The sequence below is a fragment of the Onychomys torridus genome, chromosome 11 (genome assembly GCF_903995425.1).
Source record: "Onychomys torridus chromosome 11, mOncTor1.1, whole genome shotgun sequence".
Lineage (NCBI taxonomy): Eukaryota > Metazoa > Chordata > Mammalia > Rodentia > Cricetidae > Onychomys > Onychomys torridus.
In genome coordinates, this window is record NC_050453.1 from 262,664 (window position 1) to 275,098 (window position 12,435).

General features: G+C 34.8%; 1 protein-coding gene across 1 annotated transcript in view; it reads left to right on the forward strand.

The window, feature by feature from the left end:
• The window catches only part of Cr2 (complement C3d receptor 2), a 210,951-nt gene that overhangs the window by 161,810 nt on the left and 36,706 nt on the right, over positions 1-12,435 (forward strand). Inside the window, exons 8-11 of the mRNA XM_036201891.1 lie at positions 1,462-1,638; positions 1,722-1,824; positions 2,460-2,545; positions 3,675-4,064. Coding sequence (XP_036057784.1) covers positions 1,462-1,638; positions 1,722-1,824; positions 2,460-2,545; positions 3,675-4,064 — 756 coding nt within the window. The remainder of the gene's footprint in view (positions 1-1,461; positions 1,639-1,721; positions 1,825-2,459; positions 2,546-3,674; positions 4,065-12,435) is intronic.

A 12,435-nucleotide genomic window follows, 5' to 3' on the forward strand; every position in this document is an offset into this window, starting at 1 on the left:
ACATTAGACATTTCTCAAATAAAATGGACAACAAATATATGGCAAAGTGTTTAACATTACTAATCATCAGGGAAATGCAAATTAAACAACAATGATATATGTCTACTCTTCAGTTAAAATGACTCCTCAAAAAAAAAAATATCAAAATATAGAACTGGGGAGATGGCTCAGTGTATAAAGTGTTAATTGTACAAGCGTGAAGATTTGAGCTTAACATAAAACCTATATAAAAAAGCATCATGTGGTGGCACATGCTTATAATCTCAGGATTTGGGAAGCAGAGACAGACAGAGCCCTGAAGCTTGCTGACCAGCCAGTCTAGCTTAGTTGGTCAGCCACAGTTCCAATTGAGAAGCCTTCTCTCATAAAACAAGATAATGCCCTCTATATGATTGTGTGTCAATATATACTCCAACAAACATACACACACACACACACACACACACACACACACACACACACACACACAAAGCATGAGGAGTGAATCCACTTCTACACATATAAAGACCCCTCCATTTCACAATATATCAAATGCTGTTAAGAATGGAGATAAAAGTCAGATTAGATAGGAGAAATAAATTCTGGTGTCCCTACAAAGAGAACTCCCACTGTATATTATGATAGTTTGTTGTATATAGAACAAAGGATTTTGAAAGTTTTCACTATAAAGGAACGATAAATTTTAGAAGACAGATATATTTGCCCTTATTTTCATATTACATAGTATACTTACTCATCTGAATATCACATGGTATCTTATAAATATGTACAATTATGCCTTTTAAAGAACTTTAAAACCCAGTAATTAAAAAACTCAGTACAAAGTTGATCATTAGAGTTTTTAATGATTATATTTTATTCAAATAAGGATAAAATAAACTCTGTATAGGCCATATTGAAATATGGAATTGACTAAGATAAGAATTTGATTCAGAATTTTGTAGATATCCATCTTGATACTGAAAATGTAATTTTGTGGAAGAAGGCTGGTAGTTAGTTTTCACAAGCCTGTGGCCCCCATTCTCTCCTTCTCCTCATAATGTGAATTGTCTGCTTTTCTAAAAGCCTGATGACAAAACTCAGAAGCCTTGTGAACCTTGTTTTTGTAGTAAAAAGGATGTGGTAGATTTGGGTGGGGGAAATTGGTATTATTTGGTCCTTGTCTATGCGGTTGGTGGAAGGATATCTCAAATTTTTTAGTAGAATAAAGTGAAAAATGAGTAAGAATAATATTTCCTGGCATGGATCAAGAAAGAGAAAGCAGATAGGCATATGGCTTTCCACATTTAGGCTGAAAGGCACATTAACCTCACTCTATGACCCTACTCTTTGCCTTAGTGTGGGAGAGTTGCCATGAACATCTTTATCCCACCTGACTGAACCCAAGATAGCTCTAAGTTATAAAGAATAAAGTTCTTATTGCAGAAGTAAAAGGACTTTCTGGTCCTGTTCTTTCCTCAGGATGCCTACCACCTCGAAATATCCACCGTGGTGATTATAACAAAAAAGATAAGGAATTCTTTTCTGTTGGCCAGGAAGTGTCATATAGCTGTGAACCTGGCTATACTCTCATTGGAACTAACCTTGTGCAGTGTACATCCTCGGGAACCTGGAGCCATGCAGCCCCAACATGTGAAGGTGCCTAGAGCTCCTGCTCTATTCAGAGGAAACAAAACTGTTTCCTGACTCTTCATGTGCAAGCCTTCTCTCTTCTTTCCTAGTGAAATCATGTGATGCCATTCCAAACCAACTTCTCAATGGCCAGGTGTTTCTTCCTCCTAATCTCCAGCTTGGGGCAGAGGTTTCCTTTGTTTGTGATCCAGGGTGAGTGTGAAGCAACAGGTCCTCCACTTACTGTTTCCCATAAGGATTTCAAAGTGTGAGTTCTGGAGATAGTTAAGTTTTTAGTCTTGTTTTCTTTCCTATTCTTGACCTTTTCTGACTAAGAACTCTGTCATTGATCAATTCCTTTTTATTTTCTTCAAGTGTGTATATTTTGTGCTTACCAGCAAAAGTAGGAAATGCCATTTCATCATCTGGAAACACAAAGTTTTGGTTCACAAATTAAGACTCCTGTTATGAAGAATGAATACAAAATTTGGATTTAGTGAGACTCATTAGAATAAGCTTGGGAAACAAGGCCTTTGCTATTTTCTCTATAGGAATTGAGACTGTTTTTCTCAAGATGATCAAGATAATCTTGATATTTGGATGTCAAACAGGAGAGGGAGAATTCTAAAAAAAAAAAAAAAAGATGTATTTTTAGTATGCTTTAATCCATTATTTATTGATTCATTGTTTAGTGGAGCAGTTTCACAAGTAACTGTGGGCTTTTTCTTAAGCCAGAAATATTTTTTTTAATTTACATCATTCTACAGATACTTGAGAGAAGTGATTCACTTTGTACAATTGAAAAGTGGCTTGTTCTAGTGATGATTTGGTGCTCCTTATTGTTTAAGGTTCCAGTTAAATGGCAAACCTTCTAGTCAGTGTGTCCCAGAAGGAGAGACAGTAATCTGGAATAATAAGTTTCCTGTCTGTGAACGTGAGTAGAAAATAAGAATAATCAAATATGGATCTTGTCTCTTTATTCTGTTTACCCATACCATACAGTTATTAAATAAAATATGTCACCCAATTATGTACTTTAAAGAAACACTTGCTGCTTTTCTCTGTTTAAAATGCAGGAAAAAGGTATTAAATTTGTTCACTTGTTAACATATTAAGTTGTGGTTCTATAAATAAAGTAATAAAGGCTCTGAAAGGTTACCTGTAACAAAACCAAGTATAACCCCTTCTAGTGTACTAAAACTCTGGTTGTGCCTCTATATGTCATTTCTTGTACTAAAGAGCTTTACCTAGGGCCAAATGGACATTACTGGGAATACATTAACAACTAAAGATATGTATATGTCAGAGTAACTGTTAACAACTAATATCCTTCATGCGACCAGGATATATAAAGAATATGAAATCAATATTCAAATGGTTTTCTCAAAGGAATCTGGCATTAAGGGGTCACAAATGACTTGTAATGAGGCTGCAGTGTCTTTGGTAACAGTATCAAATGTGGCTATGCTACCTGCAACCTGGATGTGTGTTTTTAAACAGGCACTCAATGACTAGTGTGGTTTGAATACTGGACATGCCTATTTCACATGCTTTTGTCTCACTATATTTTTATCATGCCTTATATAGCCCGAACTATAGACTGGGAAACTCAGGCTAGGGGAGGGTACAACTTGCCTAAGGTCATACAGCTACTGAATGACAGAGAGGATTTGAAACCAAGACTATTGAGCCCAAAGCAGTCCACATTGACACCCTACATGCAATTAGTATGTCATTAACATATTTTAAGTTTGCCTTTTTATTTATTAAAAGTGTTTAGAGAAAAAATTATAGAAATAATCCCTGAAAGTACAGACTATACAGATTTGGGGGCCAATTCTATTTCCTTATTGTCTGGTATAATGATTTCTTTGACAAGGATCAAGAAAGAGGTAAGAACTTACACATTTGGTTGGAAATGAACAAACTATAAGTAAAATCATAACAAAGCATTCAATTTCTAAGTATATTTCTGGGAAAGTGATTTGATCTATATTTGGAACTTTTATTTATTTAGTTTTAAATGATCAATATGCTGACCTGGTCTCTTTTCTACTTTTCAGAGATTTCTTGTGACCATCCTCCTAAAGTCAAAAATGCTCGGGAACCCCATTATACTGTTCCCATACCCCTTCAAACTGTTGTGCTGTACACTTGTTTACCTGGCTTTCGTCTCATTGGAGAAAAGACTATTTTTTGTATAAGTAAAGATCAAGCAAATGGCACTTGGGATAAAGCTCCTCCTGTATGTGAAAAATTGAATACAGTTTCTGAATGCCCAGAACCCAGAGTACCAGGAGGATTCAAAGATAGAAGATCTAGACCACCATTCCGACATGGTAATTCTGTGACATTTACTTGTAAAGCCAACTTCACCATGAAAGGAAGCAAAACAGTCTGGTGCCAAGCAAATCAAACGTGGGGACCAACACCACTACCAATCTGTAAGAGCGGTAAGTGTGGGAATAAAACCTAGTCAAGGGCCTGGGGTCTACCAGCTTGTGAGAGCATTGAGGATGGAAGCAAAGCTCCATCAAGAGCTGGGACCTGCCAACCTATGAGAGTGCTGAGAGCAGAAGTAGAACCCCACTAAAGACTATGACCTTCCACTTATGGGAAGATCATTTGTTGCATGCTCCCAAAGAAAGAATTGTGTAGGTCTTGTCCCTGGAGCTTGAGACGGCTTTGGGAACCCATTCCTCACGCTAGGTTGCCTCTGCAAACATGTTCACAAGTGATTACTCTTTACTCAAACCACCTCCTGGGCTGTAGCTTTTCAAATCAACTAACTTCACAAATAGAGACTACTGTGAAAGTGTTACTCTCTTTCATCTGGTTTACATTGCTAGTAAATCTAAATCCAAAGTTTAATTCTGTAAGTAAGAAATTGTCAGTATTTGACAAAATTACTGTAAAAAATTTTAATGAAGAACAATATTGATAAATTCTAAATAGATTATAGAACTTAGGAAGTGCTATATTGTTTATAAATATGATTCACTCTGGCATGGGAGCACAGAGCTGCAGTTCACAAGAGGCTGACGTAAGAAATTCCAAGCTCAAGGCCTGCCTGGGCCACACTGTGACTTTAAAGCCAGCCTGGGCAAGTTAGCCAGATATTGTTTCAAAATAAAAAGTAACAAAAGGGATTATGGATGTAACTCAGAGACAGAGTACTTGCCTACTTAAATCATAAGTTCCATAAATTATATTTATTTCACATATTTATCAGTAGGTTGATTAACCAGTAATCTCAAATTGGATTGTCTATGGAAAACAAATCTTAAATATTTAGGTGGACCTATACATGTATCATGCTAAAACGGTCTTATTAAAAAACCCAGAGCCAGGTATTGGGGTAAAAGTTGGAAGTTCAGAGTGCAAGCCAGCCACATCTTACCTCTAGGAAATCCTCAGTCAAAGAGAGAGCTACTTCCTGTATACTCACACCTATCTGCCTTTCTGTACCCTGCCATCTTCCTTCCTCTCTCTCTCTGCCCAGTTCTATCACTTCCTGTCTGTCTGTATAGACCTCCAGACTGCTATGGTTAACTAGTGCTGGGATTAAAGGTGTATGCTACCACTGCCTGACCTCTATGTTTTATATAGAGGCTGGGTTTGTCCTCTGATCCCCAGTCTTTATTGGGATGCACAAATAAAATATCACATTTCCCCTTTTTTGTTTAAAATAAAAAATTTATAACAGATATAAGAAAAACTATATACAATAAGTACAATAACTATATACAATATACACAGGCAATAAATACATCAACAATGTCTAGTCCATTTGCATTTAACATATTCAGAGAAAGTATTCCATTATCTATCCTATTTTTGTGAATCGGAAAGATTGTATCTAATTTACCTTCTATCCTAATTTGTATTACTAAACTATCTTTTGATGTCCTTCAAATTTATACACTTTATGCCTCTTTAGTGAGTTTCTTTTCTAAAATTGTTAACAAGGAAAACTATAACTAGCTAATCTTCAACTCCCTCAGAGGCTTGTGAAGGAAATCATATTACCTAGTTTAACAGGAATTGAAAGCAAGTGACCTTCCAAAAATATGAGTTATTATAGAAACAGCTAGTTGGCTGGACAGTTATCCAAGGTTCCTTTGTAACATTGGGGCATCCATCTCCAGCCCACAGGCCTAGCATATCTGACAGACCCGCCCTGTGAAGCAGGATTGCTAAAGAGCTTTCCTACCTTGCCTTAGCAAGAATCATCAGTCTTTTCTTTTGTGTCCTGCTTTTGCTTTTTGGACACCATACTGTCAGCAGTCAATGCAAGGGCATTTTCTTGCTCAGTGGCTAACTTTTGCCACAAATAAAGTAAACTCTAGATGGAGTTTCTTCAATGCATATCATCTTCTCTAAAGTAGATTGGTGTTTTCAGGAACATACATGTCTCATTGTCATAAAAAAAAAGAAAAAATCTGCTATTAAAACATCTTAAATGCCATATTCTGCACATCTCTGAAGTGTTTGAAGATGACTTGTCTATATAAAATATATTTCTGCTTGACCCTGAAAACATACCTAATATGACTACAAGTTTGATTGTAATAACTAACTACTAACCTGTGTTTCTTTATTATCCTAATTAGTTAGTAATAATAACTTTCAAGGACTAGCAAATTGTATTACATTGTTAAATGAACTGTAGAGGGACAATGCCATGAACAAAATTAGAAATAAATATATGTACAGTGTTTTCTAACAAAATCAATCTCAAATTTGTATTATTATATGTAATTTGTATACAATATACAAAAATCCAATCATATGTAAAATATTTAAAATTAGTTGGTGCCTTCAAAATGTAGATTTAATAATCTACCTTTTTATCTATATCTCCCCTTTTTTCTTTCAGAGTAGATTAAATAATCTACCTCTTATCTATGGCCCCTTTTTTCTTTTTTTTAAACAAGAATCTTAAATCTAATATTCTTTGTTTAGCATTTTTTTTTCTGACCATTAACATTAACAACTGTAACCAACCATCCTAAATGATGACAATTATTCAAAATCCATTGAAAGACTAAAAATCAATCACCCACTCCACTTCATGGGAATGTGGGCATTGTGTTCTTAAAATTACTTCCTGCTGTCTGGGGGCAAAGGTGCCTTTAGGGGACCCTGAAAAGAAAAATTTTGGGTTAATTGTCAAGTCCTGTAAGAGGTAGCTGTATCATTTGTTGTCCAATTTCTGCATAATGTGAAAATGAAGGGTTTGTCTCAAGTCCTTGCTCAAGAAGTCTGTGAGGCTCAATCATCTCAGCTAGCCATCTCAAAATTGTCCTGAGCAGTTTGTAGTCCAAAGTCGATTGTAGCATGAATCTTAAAAAGGTCTTAATAAAATCAAACCCAGAGCCAGGTATTTGGGTGAGTGCTGGAAGATCAGAGACAAGCAGAACAAGCCACAGCTACCTCACCTCGCCAGTTCCTCATCTGATCCTATTTCCTCAGACTGGAAGCCTGTGTCCTCATCTGAATGGATCTTGGCTGGACTGTGCTGCTCAAACGCCTAAAGGTTTAACCAGCCAAATGCTTCTAGTTCCTGTTCTTCAGGCCTTATGTATCTTTCTGCTTTCTGCCATCACTCCCTGGGATTAAAGGCGTGAGTCTGGCTGTTTCCAATGTGGCCTTGATCTCACAGAGATCCAGACGGATTTCTGCCTCTGGAATGCTAGGATTAAAGGTGTGAGTGCCACCATTTTCTAGCCTCTGTATCTAGTGGCTGTGCTGTTCTTTGATCCTAGATAATTTTATTAGGGTTCACAGTATTTTGGAGAACACACTACCACCACAGCCAATCTTTGGGTATGGTTTGTCACTTCAGTGGTATTATCATCAACCTAATGGAATTGTTGCTGTGGGGCCCCATCATCTTTTTGGAGACTTCAAAGTCGCTCTTAGGCATGGTCATGGTTCCCTGCAGAAAACTGCTAGAAGCTCACACCGGAAATCGTACACAGGAAGCTAGATGAAGCCTTTTTTCTAGGATGAGTTAGTACTCTATATGACCACTAATATCATGACAAAAGTTGAAATACATATATATATATATATATATATATATATATATATATATATATATGGATGTATAATGTATATATAATATATAATGTATATATAATCTTAGAAATTTTGATGTAAAATTCATACCTTAAGAAATGTTTTAAAGAGTCAAAATAAAACCAAAGAATCATGAGATTAGTGACAATAGAATAACCCTTACTTTTGGTTTTGCTTTTTCCCACAACAGATGGCTCTTCCAACATGATTCAGAGATTTTTGAATTGTGTTTTTAACAAGATTGCTTGGGTTTAGAGAAGGAAAGAGCCATACTCCAACTCCAGAGCCAGCTTTAATTTTTAATTGAACTGGGACTACATAAAGACTATTTGTGTTATCTGTTTGTAGAAAACAGCAGAAACAAACATTTAGAAAGACATAGGAAATTTTATATGTGATATACCAATAGGTCAATTTACTCTTTTACTTGGGACATTTTTTTCTGGATGATCTGTCCTTTTTCTTCAGATATCTCATTTGTTCAGTATTCTTCAGATTCCTTAGCCTTCATTCTCTTGAAAGAGTGAAACAAAAACCCTTCCCCAACCCTAACTTTGGGGAGGTTCCCTTTTGGCAAGTTATATATGAAATAACTTAAATAAAAAGCATGGTTTTTGTTAGTGGTATAAGTTCGTTTAAACTGAATGGTCATGCTGGTTGATGAACTATCACCTCTTTTAATTAAGAGGTCTCTCTTGTTCAGATCTAACCTTTATCAATTTTGATGGTATCATAGCTTTTCCTCTCCTGTAGAAACAAAAGCAAAACCTCATCCCCAACATAATACATATCCTGGTTTCTATGCACATCTTTAAAGTATATAGGCTGATTTAATTTGGTAGTTTTTTTCTATTATCCAATGTCTCTATAGCTGTTGTCCCTTTCTCATTAGCACTGGGAAAATTCAAAGTTAATAGAGCATTATGCAATCTATATATGGGGATTTTGTTATCCCTTTCTGCTGTTCATTTATCATATCCTTTAGAGTTCAATTTGATCTTTCTATGACTACTTGGCCTGTAGGATTATGTGGTATACCTGTAATATGCTTTATATTGTAATGAGCAAAAAAAAAGTTTCATTTTACCAGAGACATATGCTGGAACACTGTCAGTTTTAATTTGTACAGGTATACCCATGATGGTCATAACTTGTAGTAAATGCGTGATTACAGAATCAGCCTTTTCAGAACTCAGAGCATTTGCCCATTGAAATCCTGAATAAGTATCAATGGTGTGGTGTACATATTTCAGTTTTCCAAATTCTACAAAGTGAAACACATCCATCTGCCAGATTTCATTCCTCTGAGTACCCTTTGGGTTACATCCTACTAGTAGTAGAGTTTGATTGTAAAAAGAATAAGTGGGACATTTTCTTGTAATTTTCTTGTCTTGTTGCCAGGTTATAGAAAAATCCTTTTTTAAACCTTACTATTGACATGATGTTTTTTATGAAATTCTGAGGCCTCTAGCACATTTCCTATCAATAGTTTATCAATCTCATCATTACCTTGTGGTCCTGGTATACCTATTAGATCCGATGTGAGTTATATATAAGGGAATGTCTCCTATTCCTGATTTCTTTTAACTGAATAAAGTTAATTCTGACTGATCAGGGATAAATTCTGCAGTCTAAATATGTAAGACCACTCTTTCAGCATACTGAGAGTCATTAACTATGTTGAGAGGTCCTGAAAAATCCATTAATACCATCAGAATACCATATAATTCCAATTTTTGAACCAAATTATAAGGACTTTGAACCATTTTCCTTAAATTTTCTGATTTGTGACCTGCCTGCCTTTCCTTGTTTGTTTGCACCTGTACAAAATGTACGAACTCCAGATATGAATCTTTCCCATACAATTTGAGGCAGGATCCAGTTAGCTCTCTTTGTAACTTTTAATTCTATTGCTTTTGGGACATTTTCTGTTAATCTTTCCAAACAAATTACTGCAAGCTCTTTGCCAAGGTTCACTTTCTGCTCATAATTTGTCAATTTCATCCTTAGTTAAAGGTACTATAATTTTTGCTGGGTCTATTCCTGCTAATTGACAAAGTCTCAATTTTCCTTTTAAAATCAACTCAGATCTTTTCCACATAAGTTCTTAATTTTTTTACTCTGTTTATTTAGTAGAAATATCTATTCCAATATAGTATCTTCCCTCTGCATTAAAATTCCTGTAGGAGAATGCTGAAAGAGTAAAATAACCAAAATGCAATCAAACTTTGGATCCACATGATCCACATGTGCATCCAGTATTTTCTTTTCCACCAAAGCCAATTCTCTCTCAGCTTCAGCTGATAATTCTCTTGGACTATTTAAGTCTATGTCATTCTCTAAAGTTTCGAACAAATTACTCAGTTCATCATTTTTTACCCCAACATCAGTCCATAGATAGGAAATGTCTCTGAATAATCTTTGAAAGTCATTAAAAGTCAATAATCAATCTTTCCTAATTTGCACCTTTGGGGGACTAATTTTTTGTAGACCTATTTTATATCCTAAATGCAGGGCATTTATCCACCAACCTCACAGTTCCCCAGAGTTTTCTTGAGTTTGAGCAGCAGGAAATATTAGATAGAAGGAGATAAACAGAAAATACAGGATAGCCTCGAGAGGGACTGGAACCTTTTCCAATGACCCTGACTGTTTCTGTGCTAAGGTATTTACAGAAATGCCAAGGGGTGGAGCAAAAGACCTCCCCCCAGACCATTTTAGACACCTGCACTCAGGCCGGTGGTCCTAATCATCTTCTCTATTCAGACCTGCTGGGCAAAGCCACAAGGAACCTGAAAATGGGCTCCCACAGGTACCCCTTTCTTAATATATATAAAAATAACTCAATATTAAAAGCTCACAGCAATCTCCATAGCTGTTACACCTCCCAGGATGGGAGTAGAGGATGATAAAGATGGCATTTCTTTTTTTTGATTGGGTGCAAGGTGACTATAGCAGTCTTTAGCTGCATCCAGCCCTTTCTAAACCAAAAACTCTTAATGTAAATTGCAAACTTAAAGAATACCTTATTTTATCATTACCAGTAACAGGTTAGCATAAATATTGATATACATAGTTACAATTCTCTCAATCTTAAAACTTAAAGTAAACTCTTAACAGAACCATTTGAATGAACATATATGGTTCTATATATAGTTATAATTTTCTCAGTCTTACAACTTTAACTCTTAATAGAATAATTTGAATTTTCTTGCTAGAGAACATAGGGAAATTTCTGATGTATTCACATCAAACTTAAATAATTCCTTAACTTCAAATCAGGGTGCATTAATATTAATAGGTTAAACATAATTTCTGCAAACATACATTCAACCTTAATTCACTCATAACTCCTTCATTTCTTTATAATTTTTTTCAAACAAAATCTCAAACCTAGCTAGGAAAACCCAAACTTACACAATTCCTACAAACCCATATTGAAAAGCAATATTCTCAATCTAACCATTAACACTTTGAAAACTTTTAGCAAAACATCCAAAAGCAGTTTCTTAATAAAATTCTTTACATTTTAAAGTAATCTCTTAGTACACCCATTTGCATTTCTTACTAACAAAACATGACATTAATCCACTCAAATAACAAAATATTTTTAAATTAAATAGACTACGTAATATTACTTCTCCCTTTTCTTTATAACTTTTTTAAACAAAATATAAGCCTAGTTAGAAAACCCAAAGTTTTCCATCTGAATAGTTCCATTTGTAACACAAAACCAGTTCCATAAGTAATTCCATTTTACATAAACAGTTCCATAAAACAAATTCCATTTTTAACACAGAACAATTCATGAATCACCAAATAATAAAGCATATATGCATACACAAAACTTCATTTTGAGTCTAGGTAGAAACAAATTTCTTCATTTAAACAGTTCCATTTTTAACACAAATAATTCCCGAAAAACAGTTCCTAAGTCATTACTACAAGTAAATTCAAAATTATCCCATTGCAATGAAATCACTATTATTCATTTTATTTCTTAAGTTCCAAAATTCAAATAACATATCCTGGCACTAGCCTTCCAAATATGAAGAAAGCCATAACCAAAATCCTTTTTGTAGTTTTATTTCATTTTTTAAGTTCAAAAAGTTCAAAAAAAGGTAAGTTCTGGTATCATATTTTCACTTCCAAATATGAAGAAGCGTTTTACAACCAAAACTTTTTGCAGTTAACAATTTTAGTCAAACAAGCATCTCTGTAACTTTCATTCTCAAGCTGAAGACATTTTTAGCTATAGTAATATTTTAAACTGCACCATTTTTTGCTGTTAGCACAGGTTTTTCTGTGTTGCATTGATTTTTTTCATGGATCTCAGCTGCAGATGCCTTGTCTGTGGTTGTTATGACATCTGCCATTCTTAGCTTCTTAGTGGCTTCTGGAAATTTTGAAACCACTCAGACTGCCTGCTTTGTAGTCTGCTAGGACACCACTAACTTCTGTGTCTCAGGTTCCTTCACCATAAACGTTAAGCATAGACTCACACTCAACATTTATACTTTACAAACTCACACATAACATGTGCTTAAGCATAAACTCACACTTAACATTTACACTTTTTTACAAACTCACATATACTTATTTATACTTCTTAAGGAAATTATAAGACTACTTTAGCAAATATATTTCCTATTTATTTCTTTTATTCTTATTTAAATTTACATTTACAATTAGTATCTTTACTTCTTACAAGCTTATTACTACATGTCTTAGGACTACCTT